This window comes from Mustela putorius, unplaced genomic scaffold (genome assembly GCF_011764305.1).
Source record: "Mustela putorius furo isolate JIRA1106 unplaced genomic scaffold, ASM1176430v1.1 tig00003858_pilon_pilon_pilon, whole genome shotgun sequence".
Classification (NCBI taxonomy): Eukaryota; Metazoa; Chordata; class Mammalia; order Carnivora; family Mustelidae; genus Mustela; species Mustela putorius.
In genome coordinates this window covers 14247195-14264354 of record NW_025422010.1, presented here as the reverse complement: position 1 = coordinate 14264354, position 17160 = coordinate 14247195, and the positions used below count along the sequence as shown (strand labels likewise).

Sequence of the window (17160 nt, the reverse complement as noted above, 5' to 3'; positions counted from 1 at the left end):
CCCTCCCTCCACCCGGTGGGGACCGGGGCTCCAGCGCCACCGGGCAGTTCTCAACACGCCCTCCCTGTCGGGAAGGAAGGGGAGAAGGCACCCTGCTCGCCCCTTCCTGGGCCACACAGAAAACCAGACAGGGAGACTCCTCCGCAGGGCCCTTGCCCCGCCTGGAAATCTGTGCGGGGATGTGACCTAAGATAGAAGCGGTGTTTGCTCCACGGTTGTTCAGATGTGAATTGACAGAGCCTGACACCCAGGGCGGAATGAGGTCTCCCTTTCTCGACCTCAGTCCCCATAAAGTCTGAGAAGGAAACAAAAGAAAAGGAAACTTCATGTTGTTGCAGGATTTTCTAGTATTTTCTCCTCTGTTTAAAACTGCTAGGCTCAAAAACAAAAACAAAAACAAAAATCAAAAAAACCCCAAATCCAAAATACTGCCAGCCTAGATAAGGGTTTATGAAGCACATGACACATTGGAATGACTCTGATATTTTGACATCGCCCCCCCTTTACATGGAAGTCAGGGCATTCATGTGCTCTCTGTCACCCGTCACAGCTGCTCCCCCCAACCCCTCTGAAGAAATTACATCCTTGGTGATAGCTGGGGGTTCCCCTGACAGCATTAGGGCAGCAATTCCTCAAGTTAAGTATTTAATCTTTCCAGGCGGCTTTTAACCTCTTTTGGGGGGGGTTATCTTTTAACCATCTTAACCAATGCATCTGTGGTGTGAGGCCCTTCTTCCTTTTGCACACCCCTGAATTAGAAAGGAAAGAGCATGTGGAGCATGTGGAGACACAGGGCATCCTCGCAGCTAAGGGTTCAGGCCCTGAGCCGTGGAGAGCTCTGGCTCCCACACTTCCCAGCCCCTGCCGTGGACCGGTCACTTAATCTCTGCTCTCTCATCTGTGAAGTGGGGCTTACAGTACCTAGTAATAGGACTGTCAGGAAAGTTTAAAGCAGTAATAGTAGGAAATGCTTAGGACAGTGTCTGATACATAGCAAATGACCAATAAATGTTATGACCTAAGGCCAGGACACTATTCTGTCTCTCTGGGTGTCCCACACTTGCTCTGCCCGGAAGAGAGGAGAAAAAAAACAAAGTCTGGATTATTCAAAGGTAACCCAACATGGTTGGTTGCCTGGGACAGGTATATGCTTCAGATGACCTGTCCCAAATCTGAGAAGTTCTGAGCTGACATTTCCTAAGTGACCATGTGGCTTTAGGCAAATTCTGAATTATGTTGCTGATGGATTGGATGGTGACACCAGCAAATCTCAGATTGAATCCTGGGAGCTTAGAGCTAGTACTGAGGGGTCTCCAATTTGCTGACTGGGAAATTTGCATGACTCCTGGAACTCCCACAGAAACTCAAGCTATTCTGATATTCCTCAAAACTGTGAGCGAAAGATTTTCAATTACACCTAAATACTCAAGCTGTATGACTACCATAGCAACAGTAGCTGAGTAAGACAGTGTTTCTCAAATGAGAAGAAAGCAGTGCTCCAAACAATCTTTCAGGTAATACTCAACTGTGTAGGTAAGGGTTAACTTGGATAGATGTCTTCTTGAAAGTAGAACAAGGGATATCTGTCTTCATTCAGGATGGTCTGGTGAGAGCTATAGATTTGGAGCAAAAATAACTGGGTGGACTCATGTCCCTTCTGTTTTCCAGGTTTTTGCCATCATGTTCCTTGAGTGGAAATTCCCTACTGGCTTGTGTGTGTTTCCAGAATCTGAGAGAAAGGAGATGCTGATGTGGGCCTTTAGTGAAACCACGCAACAGGAGGGCTTGGGGCAAACAGACGGTAATTCCTATCTCTTTGTCCTCCACACTTTTGTTACTAGAGAACTAAAAACTCACTTTGTTTTTTAAAAAAGATTTATTTATTTATTTGAGAGAGAGAGAGAGTGTGTGTATGTGTGTAGGGGCAGAGGGAGAGGGAGGGAGAGAATCTCAAGCACACTCCCACTGAGTGTGGAGCCCAATTTAGGGTTTGAGTCAAGGTCTCACAGTTGTGAAACCAAGAATCACCTCCTAAAAACTCACTTTAATCTTTTTTTAAAGATTTTATTTATTTATTTGACAGAGAGAGAGATCACAGGTGGAGAGGCAAGCAGACAGAGAGGGGGAAGCAGGCTTCTGCTGAGCAGAGGCTTAACCCACTGAGCTAACCAGGTGCCCCACTCACTTTAATTTTTAAGAAGAAAGCTCAAATGGGGATGCTTGGGTGGCTCAGTTGGTTAAGCATCTGCCTTCAGCCTTATGATCTCAGGATCCTGGGACTGAGCTTCCTGTTGGCCTCCCTGCTCAACTAGGAGTCTGCTTCTTACTCTCTCTCTCTCCACCCCAATTGTGCTCTTTCTCTCAAATAAATAAATAAAATCTTTAAAAAAAAAAGAAAGAAAGAGAAAAAAGCTCTAATGAAGTTCTCTTTTCTCATTAGACATACACTTGGTGTATGAGATCACCCCCTTTCCTGAAGGTAAATTTCATATTTGTTATGTATAAAACATTTCATATTTGTTATGAGAAAGAAAAAAGATAATGAAGACGATGTGCTCCTGGGATTACATTTAGCTGGTTTCCTTCACGCTCAGGTCCATGTACCTTTTCCAGATTGTTAAGCTCAAACACAGTCTGCAGTTGGTACCATCCATCTCCCCTCATTCATTTCGTCTTCTGGAATCATGCTTCTCTGCTGTATTTCCTCAGGCATGCCATTTAACCAAGATTATACCATTTATTCATGTAATATTTAGTCATATTATAGGCCTTGTTCTGCTGTGCCACTCTTTTTATGTCGATAAGGCTGGTCTCCCTAGGTGTCTTATAAAACCCCTGATGGTTCATTTTTAAGATTCCTTTCACCCTATCCTTTCCTCCCCTGCTGTTAGACTGTTCCTCAGTGGAAGTACAAAATGACAACCCAAAACTCTGGCGAACTAAATTCCTTCCATTTCACAGGTAGGCACCTCCATACTAACTCCCCCACTTACACTTCTAGAAACTTCTCATCCTGCATTTAGTTGATGGCTATGGGGGATCAGAAAAGAGAGCACAGGCCTGGGTTAGTTTACCACATAAAGCCAAGAAGATCTTCTGGAAGGTCAGCACTGGTTTTTGAGAAAATCTGTCTATTCATATTATAGCCTTGTATTTTGCATGCACATTAAATCAGATCCCGTCAGGACCCTGTGAGGCAGGGAAGATATCATTATTCCTTGTGAGAAAATCTGGACTTAAAGTAAGAAGTACCTTTCCTGGGGCCTGAGGGTGGCTAGGGCCCTGTCTTCTCCCTCCCCATCCAGTTGTGCTCTTTTCTCTCAACACATATTGAAAACTGGATCTGAATCTACTTAATGAAGCCATCTGAGGGTGATTTCTTTCCTTGATCAACACTCTCTAGACAGTGTCACTAGACAGAAGGGGGGCAGCTGTAGCAAGCTGATGGAAGAATGGGGACGTTCAGCACACACCCTCTCTGTCCCACATCCAGAAGGAAGAACAAAGCCCATGTACACGAAGTGATCATTGCACACAGAAATTTCCAAAGTAAAAAGAACGTAGGAACCAAGGATCCCTTGAAAGAGATGCTTGTGGGTGTAAGGTTTAAGTCTGGGTTTTGATTTTAAAGATTATACATCCAAATAGAAGTAGAGAAAGACTATTTTGGAGTGTGAGATGGGTGTCTCAGGAAAACTCTGATTTTAAATCTGGCCACATGCAGATAAAACCCCAGACATTGAGAGAAGAGCACACCTCTTCCCTCCCACTGAACCCCCTTGTGGGTGATGACTTTTATTTGGGGAACAAGGGGGTGGTATAAATGGCACAGGGGTGAAGGGAATGGCAATTTCTTTTAATCCTGGAAGTAGGTCCACGGCAAAGCTCAAAAGCAAAAAACAAAGCAAAAAAGAAGCAGCAAAAAACAAAGACTGTTTCCTTTGGGGGTAGAACTGACTTTCTGCTGTGTCCACATCAGCGTCTCATATCTGTGAGCATAGCTCTCTCTGCCTTTCTCCTCCACCCTGGGGGTTGCCATTGATGGCTCCTCACCATGTCTTCCCTTCTCACAAGACTTTCAGGATCGAGTACTTCCCGGCCAAGAAGTGTTCCCCCAGTGGATTCAGATGAGAACTGGCTGTAAAATTAGATACAACTCCAACAGGATGTTGGAGAAGAATCCAGCTGGGTCTATCAGGACTCACACGCGAGACCCCATATGGCTTTAAGCTGCTTCAAGGTCACAAGCATCACCACTATCTGGACAGCTGGATATATGTTTAGGGAAAAATGATTTTGCTATTTGTTTCTGTTCCTGTCCTAGCAGGTTGGCTCAGTCATAAACATGAGAGAACTTTCATTTGGAAAAAAGGAGTCCTTACACATCATTACCATATGCATCTTTTAATATTCCAAGAAGAATTAAGTCCCTAAACTGAAAAGACAGAAGCAGTGGTTTTCCTGTTTCTGATTCTTGTCTCTTAGGGCCAACCTCACAGTCATCAGGCCCCCACATTAGGCATCAGAAGCAGAGAAGGATAGACACATTTCCTATGCCCTCAATGGCATGTCCCTGAAACCTGAATACTAAAACCAGTACAAGGTGTGCGGCTGGCTGTGAGTGGGGAGGCTTCCCACCTCATGTCCAGTGGACACAGTGGGCAGGATGCTCCCCAAACCCGGTCACCTACACCAGAATTCACCTAGCATACTCCTTTTCCAGTCTAACTCTTCCTGTCTGAGTATTACGCAAGTCAGGGAGGCCACTTACCAGAGGCTGATCTTGGGAGAGCTTATGGCACTCTGAGACTCTGTTTCCTTTATCTGTCAAATAATCATAATACTATCTTCGTAGGATTGTACATTATTTAATGAAATAATATACAAAAGTTGTTAGAATGTAGCAGAAATTGTAACCTCTCTATTCTATTGACATTTGTTAGTTCTTGGGCATTTACCTGGGAAATTAAAAGGTGGCTTTGGCTGAAGTAGGGAGTTATTTCTTCTGCTAATCTTCATAATCCAGCCTCTCTCTTCAGTAGTGTGGACTGATTGAATGTCCTCTTTTTTTTTTTTTTTGTGGCTTTCACTCAGGTAGATTTAGGTGAGTGTCAATAATTTCTTTGGTCTGTGTGTTTAAAGCATCCGTCACAATTATTCAGGGGCCCAGACTTTCTCGAATGGTTTGTCATAGTTCCCCACCTGCAAGAGCGAGAACAATGGCCAACTGGTTGCTGGGTGGAGGAGAGGGGGAGGAGGATCCTGAAAGAGAGAGCATAGCTCTCTCTTCCTTTCTCCTCCACCCTGGGGGTTGCCATTGATGGCTCCTCACCATGTCTTCCCTTCTCACAAGACTTTCAGGATCTATGTTCACTCCTTCCATCTACCTGTGTCGTTGGCCTGATTCCCTTTTAGGGTTCTCTAAGTCTGTCTGGATAGTCTCTGCTTCTCTGTGCTCTAACACTACTGGGGATGCCTGTGAGCACCCTCCCATTCGGAGGGAGGGAGAGATATCCTCCCCACTCTCAAGGTCCCCTCTGCCTAATATAAAATGCCTCTTCTTCCTTGTCCTGGGCTGTACTGTGTCCTCCCCAAATTCAAATGTTGAAGTCCTGGGGTGCCTGGGTGGCTCAGTGGGTTAAGTCTCTGCCTTCAGCTCAGGTCATGCTCTCAGGATCCTAGGATGGAGCCCTGCATCACTCTCTCCTCAGCAGGGGGTCTGCTCCCCCTCCCCCCATTTGCCATCTCTCTCTGTGTGTCAAAATAAATGAATAACATCTTAAAAAAAAAAAAATGTTGAAGTCCTAACCCTCAATACCTGAGAAGCTGACTGTATTTGGAGACAGGGCCTTTGATTTGGTAATTAAGTTAAAAAGAGGTCATTAGTGAGGGTCCTAATGCAATATAACTTGTGTCCTTATAAGAACAGAACAGAGCACAGACACACAGAGGGAAGACCTGTCACCAGCCAAGGGGGGAAGCCTCAGAAGAAACCAGCACCTTGATTTCAGACTTCTAGCCTCCCAAAATGAAAACACGTGTTTCTGTCGTTCAGGCCAGCAGTGTGTGGTACTTGGTTACAGCAGCCCTGGTGGAGTCCTACCTTCCTGCGAATGCTCTCAAAAGGATGGAAAGCCTCTGCTCCTCTGCTTCCCCAGCCACCATTAGTCTCCCCACCCTCTGCCGCCTGGCCCTCCTTCCTCTCTTTCCTCTGCTGGATGGATCTGCATTTGGCACCAACTCACCCACCCCCCCACCCCACCGCCAGTCTCTGGCTCTGACCCCGCATTCCTTGTTCCTTAGGGCTCTCTCGTTCACCTCATAAATGCTGAACACAAAATTCAGTCCGGAGCTCACTTCCCTTCTTCTGCTCAAATGAACTCATTGCTCTCCGGTTTCAGCTATTTTGGAAATGTGTTGATGTTTCCCAAGTTTATAACTCCAGCATATATCAATCCCTCAAGCTTCAGTGTTGCATAGCTAAACAGCCACCAGAAACCTCTTGTCTCTCCAAATTATATTTCCCTTAGGATTCCCTAGTTGATTACCATTACGGTGACAAGGCTTCATCACCCCATCCGCAGTATAACTGTTCTCCCTCCCTTGCTAATCCTTGCCAATCTCTTAGGGAAACTGGAGGGTCTTTTTATCTCATATAATTCCCAAGATTAAGACTCTTCCTTGACTGCCTATCATCCATGGGGTAAGCAGGAAACTCTCTTCAATGGATTGCAGGCAAGGCCCAACCTGTTCAGCTTTACATCTGCCACCTCCCTCAGTGTTCTGGATTTCCAATTGCCCAAATCTAAAAGCTGTCTCTCTTCTCAGTGCCTTCGCTCTGGCTAAACACCAAGCTGGGAGATGCCTCCTGTCTACGTGCCTCCACTAGCCCATCTCCCTCCTCAGATGTACCTCTTCCAGAAATCCCTATCTCCTTTCCCCTCTCCCTCTCTATTGCTCCTCAAATTCCCTATGCATAAAGCTGTCTCTGCCCTTTCCACATTCTTTCCAGTGTGATCCGCTGTGATCTATTTATATGTCTGACTTTCTTACCAGACCTCAAGCCCTTCAACGGCACACATGGGCCATGTAACTCCAGGTATCTTGCTGAAGGGGTAGGCTTTGAAACTAATGGCTTTGAAACTAAACTTTGTAAACTTCATCTACAGAGTTTATGTTAACCAGAAAAATAAATCAGCCACAACATTCCAGGCCTTAAGCATTCTGGTTATTTGAGGTTTTACCATGTCTAGCCTCAATTTGTAAATTGCAGTACTGACTAATTAATTAGCTAATATAGTCTTAGCTGGGTTATGATTCCTTTTGGGTTTCTGTTTATAATACTATTTGGGCTGATGTAGGTTGACTTCTTTTTACTCCCTTGGCCTCCCCCTGCCCAACCCCTGTTGTAGACTACAGGGGTGAAGAGGGAAAAGGAATTAAAAAAAAAAAAAAAGGATCCACCCACTTACTTTAAATTCATGTGGATTTGCCACACCAAATCTGTGTGATTTCAAGTTGGGATTATTCATGTAGAGACATTCTTATTTACAAGTGTGTCTTCATGGAAAAGAATTTCTCCAACCAACTGCCCAGCTGCTCCTCAAACACATTTGTGATCCAGACCTACTGTCAACAAAGCGTCTCCATAGAAAACATGGGTCTGTTTCATTCCTGGCTGACAGTGGTTGCTCTGCATTTTACAAGAGTGCTTTTTTTTTTTTTTTTTTTTTTTAGCCAAAACTCAGTGGCCAAAGAATAGAGAATAGAATTCTCAAGTAGAAATTAACTATACACTAAAAGCTTCCACACAGTTAAAACATGGGGGGAAATACTTTCTTGTTTGTAAAGAGCAAGTTTTCCAAATCTCAGCTAGTTGAGATTAGCTGAGTCCATCCAGTCCATCCTCCAGGAGTCTTACTCATAAAAGGTAGTTATGCTTTAATGCATATCTCAGTTTACACGAGCTATGAAATGATAACATACACGACACATAGTAACATACAGTTCTTGAGCCTTTGAAAGCTGAATGAAATGAAAGTAGATAACACTTCCCTTGGTAATCCAGAAGAAGAAAACTGAAAACTGTGTTTGAAGTCCATTGCAATTATATTCCACAGAAATAGTTACTGTAGGAGAAAACCATCGGAGATCTTGCCCCAGTCCCTCTCTGCAGTGCAGAAGCAGTCTGGAATAAAGGAACACCACTGGCCTAGACAACAGGAGATCCATTGCTGGCCTGCCCTTCACTTTGCCACATTCTCCATCTCTCCGTGCCTCTGCAGCCCCCTCAGCCTAGAGACCACTCCCAATGAAACACACCCATGAAAGGATGCTCTGTGATGTACATCTGGCATCAAAACCTTCCCCTTTTTTTGCCCAGTGCAGTGCAGAGCAAAATAAACTGAGCATTTCAGAAGGTTAAACATCAAGCACATTATACACGGATTTCCTTTTCATTACTGCAACTTCCCCTGTGGTCACTAATTTCAGGTTGGCCAGACCTTAAAAAAGAGACTAAGCAGTGTGTGTGTACACGCACGTGTGCTTGCGGGGGTGGGAGGCTAGGGCAGGGAGGGACTTTTTGAAGATCACTTCGAAAGTAAGATGCGAATAAAATAGAAAGGAACCAAGATGTACCCAGCCCACCCTGTTTAGAAATACACAAGGCTCGAGGCAGATGAAATGCAGAAATCAGAGAGAGCTCCTTTGCTTGCCACCCACAGGCTGCAGGGACATGCCACAGGTAACACTGGGCAGAGTAACCCTGGCGATCTCACCAAGAGACAGTCACAACGATGACTGTGCACAGCTTCCGTAACTCAACCTGAAACCAGGCAAACCCCATTTCAGGTTTCATTACCAGCCCCACATTCGCTGCCAAGGTTCACAAGCCTTCTGGGGGACCCAGGGCCAAGTTTCACTAACTTGGATGCTATTACCAGGCAAAATTAAAGTGGAATTAATCTGCCTCCTGCACACGCTCTAGGTTTATCAGTTCATTTCAGATAAAGCCTGAAAATTCCGCATATAAGTTGTCCACAATTCAGGAGGCAAAGATACATTTCCCAGCACAATCGACCAGTATTTCATCCTAGGGCCCCTGAAACCTGAGCCTCTGTTTTTCACCCGCATTGCTAGACTGCATTCCTAGTTAGGAGCATTTGGTTCCATCTGGCCGTTTCATTCCCGGTCAGATAATACCAGACGTATCTATGTAACATACAAGCCACTGTCAAATAGCACTGAGCCATCTCCCCGAGACAGCTGTTTCATACAAGGGTTTCATTGTCTGAGGAAAGCTTGTATCATTTTACTTCAAGTGCTGGGGGAACAAGCATTCTGTCAACCGCCAGGGTTTGGAGGAAACCTCACTCACTGCAGACTTTTCATTATTTGGTTACCAAGCCAAAACTCTCCTAACGACTGTTAGGGATGAACATTTAAAACAAGAACTGAAGCCCTTGTCTCACTTTTATTTTATCAGGGCGCATAATAGCTCCACACACCCAGAGAATGTATAGTTACACTTTGCAAAGATCACGCAATGTTACCAGGCGACCACAAATGCCCTTCTCGTTCTGTCCCTTGTTCCGCACATTTAACAGCTTCAGGTAAACCCGGAAAGTGTCTTCCAGTCCCAGAGTGCCAAAAACAATATTCCTAGGAAGCAGCTATCAGAGTCAGGGCAATGGTATCATACAATAGTTGATAACCTAATAATTATTTAAAATTGGATGGCTCCTTTCCTTTTTAACGCTCTAGATAAGAAAGATGACTGCAACCGTCCCACACCCTAAATATGGACCTCAAGCTCCCACTGAGCGCATAGGTTCTGTTCCTAGCTTCTTTTTTTAATCCCCCACCAATACTGTGTATTTCAAAATCAGGAAGACAGTGAGCAGAATACCTTACATTCTTATAAGCATGATAAATAACTATGAACAAGATCCTAGAGTGTTAGAACGTTCGTTCCACTACTTTCAGCCGCTGCAGAGGGTTTTTTTAGAGGGGGGCAGGATTTTTCGCCTGTGGTAAAATAGATATCAGGATCTACCATTTCAACCAGGTTGAAGTGTACATTTCAGAGGCATTGAGTGCATTCAACATTTTTGAATATTTAAGAACTGGGATAGTTCTAGTGTCTCTCCCCCCCAAAATAAATAAAGCAAGTATAGTCCGAATCTTCCTTTCTCAGGGTGCCTGGGTGGCACAGGTGGTCTCAGCTTTCTGCTCAGGTTATAATCCCAGAGTCCTGGGATGGAGTCCTGCATCGGGCTCCCTGCTCAGCGGAGAGTCGATTGTCCCTCTCCCTCTGCCTCTCACTGCCCACCCTGCTCGTGCTCTCTCTTGCAAACTCTCTCTTAAATAAATAAAATCTTAAAATTTTTTTTTTCCTTTCTCTCACTCTAAACTACTTTTCCTTCCCTAAGGATTTTGAAGACTATCTATCCTGGAAGGGATCTGTCAAGGAGTGTTTCTGGTGTACATATTTTTTTTTTTTAAGCTGGTTACTCAGACGTTGGCAGTGCCTACCAGACAGGATTGCCCCTCCCTTTTTTTTAAATAAAAAAAAAAAGAAAAGGCTAAATTAGAGAATGAATAAAACAAAGGCCCTCTACAGCTCCAGGCCCAGTTATCAGAACAGAATTGTGGTTGCCAAGGAGCCAGGGACAGATATGTATGGAGAGCTTTAGAGGACAGCACCAAGTGACACACAGAGTATTATTATCTTGTCAACTGTTATTCATGTTGTATCTGTTCCATCAGACACTTCTGTGTTCTGTGACCTTGGACAAGATACTGCCAGAGAGCTGTTTTGAGGGCAAATAAAACACCTGTCAAACTCTCCAGCCCACTGCCGGGGGTATTGTAAGGACAAGATAAATATTCTCTCATGTGCTTCTAGTCTCCCTTCTTCCCGTTCAGGGTGGCTACGGCTCTCTGGTCAAACCTTCACTGATCTGAGTTTGCCTCATTTGAAACTGGCAACTCTTGGCCCTGGAAAGTTTGGGCTGGGAAGTTACCTCTGTGCTATTTAGAATTCTGGAATGCTGGTAGATTGAAGCTCTTGGGGATGAAGGATAAAGCTTTCAAGTGCTTGTTGAATGGAATCATGTCCCAAGAGCTGAATGGGACATAGAAGGGTCATCTAGATTATTCGGCTGACCGACACAGAAGTCCTTTCTACCATTTCTGTGGCAGGTGCTCATGTCTCTGTCACATCCTTGCTTCAGAAGAGCTCATCACCAAACCAGGGAAGCCCCCTTTCTACTTTTGACAACAACTGCTAGTTACTTATTGAGTATTCTGTAGCTCCTGAAGAGGAAACATTTTGCAAGATGAAATACTTTTGTAAAATAGAATTTCCAAAATATTTCCAGTACTCAAATATATATTCACTGATCCCCTGCTATGTACCAGGAACCATCAGAGGGGCAGTGGATATAAAGATGAGTGAGGTAAGAATAATTTCTGTCCTCAGAGAGCTCATTTTTCAGTGGAAGACAGAGATACATAGACTACTATAAAATTATGTTGGAAATAGTTGATAGACAAATGTACAGGCTATTATGGAATCACCAGGGAGACACACCCAATTCAGCCTGGGGGGAGGCATTCTGCAAACTTCCGGAAGGTGAGGCCCAAGCTGAGACTTGAAGGAAGAGTCATATTTTCTAGGCTGGATGGGTGTATATGAATAGATGTTACTAATTTGAATCAGTTTTGTACATTTAAAAAAGCATACATAAAGAGCATTTACATCTAAACTTTGTGTTAGCTGTTTGATCTATAGTTATTTGAAAAAATTAATTTGAACTTTTCACTACAAACCACTGGGTTTTAAACTGTATCGTAGAAACCCTAGGATCTTTTCTGAGGTCAGGGGAGAGGATGGGGGAGGTTATTAGGGGCATTAGAGGCTGAGCAGACAGAACTCAGACAAGACAGCTTCACGGTTCTTCCTTCCTCCCTTCCTTCCTTCCTAGATTTTATTTATTTATTTAACAGAGAGAGGGGCAGGGAGATACAAGCAGGCAGAGTGGGAAAGGGAGAAGCAGGCTTCCCACAGGGCAGGAGCCAGATGCAGGGCTCAATCCCAGGACCCTGGGATCATGACCTGAGCCGAAGGCAGCCGCTCACGACTGAGCCACCCAGGCGCCCCTTCACTGTTCTTTTTGTTATATTTATTGGTGTTGTGTGTAAATTATTTTTAATTAGAAAAGAGGGTTCTGATATTAAAATATGTTTCAGGGGCACCTGGATGGCTCAGGGGGTTAAGCCGCTGCTTTCGGCTCGGGTCGTGATCTCAGGGTCCTGGGATCGAGCCCCTCATCGGGCTCTCTGCTCAGCAGGGAGCCTGCTTCCTCCTCTCTCTCTCTGCCTGCCTCTCTGCCTACTTGTGATCTCTCTGTGTCAAATAAATAAATAAAATCTTAAAAATATATATATATGTTTCAAACTACAAAGTAAGACCAAAGCCCCAGTGAAGCAGGTTTCATTGCATACTTGCCATCTAAGACTGATTTATTTAGTTCAGTACTTTTAAAGCAAAGTACTAAAAAATACTCCCACCCCTAGTTATCTTTGCCTGTTCTTCAGCCATGACCATTGCACCTCCCCCTGCAGGCAACAACCCTGTAAAATAAAGTGGTAGATCTGAGAAAATGTATCACTACTCTGAAGAAAATGTTCTTCAGGTGTATAGCTTATTAATAGTGGAAACTTCATGTACAAAGACAGCAGTTATTATTCTTTAGAACAAATCTTGTTATAGCAAAATACCTTCATGTGGGATATATTTGTTAAGTCCTCTTCATAAATCAATATTTTAAGTAACATGTGAAGTAAAATTCCATAGCTGTGAATGAATGGGTTGCTCCTTCATGTTCATTACCTTGCAACTTTTCTAATAGTGTAATTTCAAAATACAAAAATACTTCTCTCCCATCCCAAGCACAAGATGAGAACCCAATTTTCTGACAAAATTTTCACCTTTCAAATACACGTGTTTGTGTCAAAACACATTAACTTGTTTTCATAGCTCCTTTAGCATCCCAGAAGATTTTCCTAAATCTTTATACAATAACTATCTTCATACATCATTGTAAAGCTGAGTTGAGAGAAGTAGATATAGTCTTAGATGGGGGGAAAAAAACCAAAACACCCAATAGATTAAAAGAAAACAGATGAGCAGCTTTCCTGGATCCTATTGGAAGCCAACCAGGAACCTAGAATGAGTCCCAAATTACTGAGTTGAAGTTATTGGAATCTGAAAATTAGCTTGTTCTGTTGAGCAGAGGCTGCTGCTTCTTAGACATGCATTTTTTCTAGGAAAATCTAATAAGCTTTGGGTATACCCACAAGAAGAAAGGAAAATAAGAAGATGTAACTGCTAAGACTTCTTACTGAAAATTACCCTATCTGTTGCTGCTGGGTGGTGCCTCCTTCACCTGTCACCAGGGCAAAAGCTAATTCTGCTTGTGGATTAACACTTAGGTGACCTTGTAGTGGCACCAATTCTTAGGGGCAAGTGTCAAGGAGATTTACTTTTCCACTGCTAAATTGTTTGCATTTATAACATGAAAGGACAAAAGGAACGTTACAGAAACCTACTTATGGATTTTCTGACCTGTTCATAAAGACAACACATAACACTGGCTAGTCGATAGGGTTCAGTCAGGAGGAATGAATGCACAGGAGAGCTGAGCTCAAGACACAGCAAGGAAATTCCACAACCTGCTAATTTTTTTCCCAGACTCAGTTTTCATAAAAATACTTCCTTTATGGAAAACTCACTGCCCCTTGACATACTTGGTTTGGTTCATTTAGTAAGTCTATTTAACATCATTTAACATAGGTGCAGGGTCTAATTATTAGGAAATTATTATTTTTTAAATATTTATTTATTTATTTATTTTAAAAAAGATTTTATTTATTTATTTGACAGATAGAGATCACAAGTAGGCAGAGAGGCAGGCAGAGAGGCAGGCAGAGAGGAGGAAGCAGGCTTCCTGTGGAGCAGAGAGCCTGATGTGGGGCTCAATCCCAGGACTCTGGGATCATGACGTGAGCTGAAGGCAGGGGCTTTAACCCACTGAGCCACCCAGGCGCCCCTTAAATTTTTATTTTTTTTAAATTTTACTTATTTGACAGAGAGAGAGAGAGAGCACAAGCAGGGAGAGCAGGAGAGAGGAAGGGAAAAGCAGACTCCCCGCTGAGCAGGGAGCTCAATCCCAGGACCCAGAGATCATGACCTGGGCCCAAGGCAGACACTTAACCATCTGAGTCACCCAGGTGCTCCATAATTATTAAGAAATTATTAATATTTTTATTAGGGATGATGATATATGATGATTATGTTAAAAAATAATCCTTAACAGTGGATACATAGTAAAGTGCCATGATGCATACCTTGGACTTTCTTCAAGATAATGTGGCAAAAATGACAGGAGACGGAAGATAAGAAAAGGAGACTGGCCAGTTGTGATGGGTGACAGGTACATGGAGGTTCACTGTACTAAACCCTATACTTTTGTGCGTGTTTTAAATTTTTTATGAGAAAAAGTTAAATGATCTAAAAATAGGCCCCTTGGGGTGCCTGGGTAGCTTCCTCCTTAAGCATCTGCCTTCGGCTAAGGTCATGATCCCAATGTCCAGGGGTCAAACTCTGAGTTGGGCTCCCTGCTCTGCAAAAAGCCTGCTTTCTCCTTCTCCCACTCCCCCGCTATGTTCTCTCTCTCTTGCTATGTCTCTCTCTGTCAAATAAATACATAAAATCTTAAAAAAATAATAAAATAAAAATTAAAAAAATTTTTAAAAATGTTAAAAATAGGCCCCAAAAGCCGCATCATGACAATACTCTTCTAGGTGGTTCCCATGCAAAAATGAAGACAGGCTTAAATGCCTACCCCTAAATACCTAAATTTCTTTGATTCAAAAATGTCATCAGTTGGAAGATCCACCATTCATTTAATAATAGTTTTTCAGATGGGGCGCCTAGGGGGCTCAGTGGGCTAAACCTCTGCCTTTGGCTCAGGTCATGGTCTGGGGGTTCTGGGATCAAGCTCCACATCTGGCTCTCTGCTCAGCAGGGAGACTGCTTCCCCCTATCTCTCTGCCTGCCTCTCTGCCTACTTGTGATCTCTCTCTCAAATAAATAAATAAATAAAATCTTTTTTTTTTTTAAAGGTTTTTCAGAGAAAACAAATACACAGCATTAAAATACACACTGATTACAAACTATATCCCAATTTCAGAATTGTTGAAAATGTGAAAAACATGCCTCAGAATTGAGGTAACCTGGTCATGTTGTTGTCAATGACTTTATTTATTCATTTTTAAAGGAAGCTCTATATCCAATCTGGGGCTTGAACTCACAACCCTGAGATCAAGAGTCCCAACCTCCACCAACTAAGCCAGGCAGCCAACAGTCTGCCAGCCAGTCTGCTACCTATTGTTGTCAGTTGTTAATAGGAATTATTGTTGTGTTAAAAAGCAGTTATTTTCAATAACGGTGAGCCAGGCCTCAGTTATTTATCTTACTTATTCATCATATTTTATCACTTATTTTAACCCCGCCAAGTTGAAATTTGTGTTAATTCATTTAGTGGCTGAGGGTTTGCCTCCCTGAAACCCAGGAGAGAAACTGCATGCTAAAAACGGGTTTGTGAATTTTAATAACCGTGGTCTCTACTGGCCTATGCGTTATTGGCCTTGTTCTACTACTTGGACCGGTGCATGGGGCATTTAATTCCCTGGGAATCATCAACCCTTCAGAAACCTCTCCGGAAAGAGGAACCGCTGTAGAACGGTGGGGCTATCCTCACGTTGAGCTTGGTCCTCTTCAAAGAAGAAAGGATCTAGAGCTAGCAGGCACCGGGCTAGAGCTAGCTAACGCTCTGCCCAGTGGTTCTCCTTCCCTGGGCGGCGCAGGGGGCGGATGGTCGCGCAGCCGGAACAGCCCCGCGGTCCGCACCCCCAGTCGCCGCAGGGGGTGTGGAACCGCAGCTAGACCAGCGAACCTGGCAGGAAAGGAACCACGACGTCTACAGATGCCGCGCCAGCCCAGCCCGGAAGCGCCGTGTACGCAGGCGTGCACGGCGGCCATTACTTACTGTCTTCCGGCAGGTTGTTTTCCCGCTCTTCTCTCTCCATCTGCTGGCACCACCCTTCCATGCGGTCCCGCTCGGCCTGGAGAAGCTTCAGAAACCAGTGGCCGTCCCGGTGGCACACTGACCTTTGGACAGCCTCCAGGGGATCTTCAGTGATCGAGTCAATCCAGGGATCCGGGGGAGGCAGAATCGAAGGGTCAAAATCCGCATCAAAGTCATCGTCGGCAGCGCAGGCGTGGTAGTGGTTTCCTGAGCCCTGAATGCTGACCGTGGAGGTGCTGGCGTCCCGGGAGAACTGTCTGGCCATTGGGCCGGGGCACGAATTGTCCTCTATAGACTCCAGAGAGTTTTCCAGATTATCGTGGAAGTCCAGGTCGGCCTGTACTGCTGTTGTCACACTGTTGGATCGAGTGAACCTGCGGAAGCTTGGAGGAATAGAGAAAGCAGAGTTAGTTCAAGGCTGTTTCTCGAAGCAAAAGCATTGCTACTTTTCCTGGTGAGTGTGACCATAGGCAGCCTCATCCTCTCAGCCTGGGGAGGTAGGCCCTTGATACAAACTTATCAGTTGCCTTAGCTTTAATATGCAGAATACAGATCTCTCATCTTTATTCAATGCCATATTAAAGCATATTTAGGCAGATTTTAGAAGCAGAACAATGTGTACAACTATTGAAGCTAATATTATGTCCCATATCCAACCGTTCCATATCCAGCCTCCTTCTCAAGTCCGGGGTGGCGTGAAGTGTGGTAGTCAGGTTGCTGAGGTGGTAAGGAAACCAATTCAATTCTATCTTAGTCAGCATAATTTGCTTAGAAATTGGAGAAACAAAACCAACCCAACCTGGCCCAAGCCATATGTAAGTCCTGCATGATCACATTTTTTTCCAGGGACAGCTCTTACGAAGTAAGACTTTCTGAAAGCAGACTAAATGTCATGAGGTTCCTCTTTTACTTTTCTTTTCTTTTCTTTTTTTTTTTTTTTTGGTTAAGATTTTATTTATTTATTTGACACAGAGAGAGATAGATCACAGTAGGCAGAGAGGCA

General features: G+C 43.9%; 1 protein-coding gene across 9 annotated transcripts in view; it reads right to left on the bottom strand.

Annotated features, from left to right (window-relative positions):
- The window catches only part of DLGAP1 (DLG associated protein 1), an 871327-nt gene that overhangs the window by 12095 nt on the left and 842072 nt on the right, over positions 1-17160 (bottom strand). For all 9 annotated transcript variants that reach the window (XM_013051420.2, XM_004742767.3, XM_004742768.3 and 6 more), the window contains one exon: positions 16119-16540. In XM_013051420.2, coding sequence (XP_012906874.1) covers positions 16119-16540 — 422 coding nt within the window. The remainder of the gene's footprint in view (positions 1-16118; positions 16541-17160) is intronic.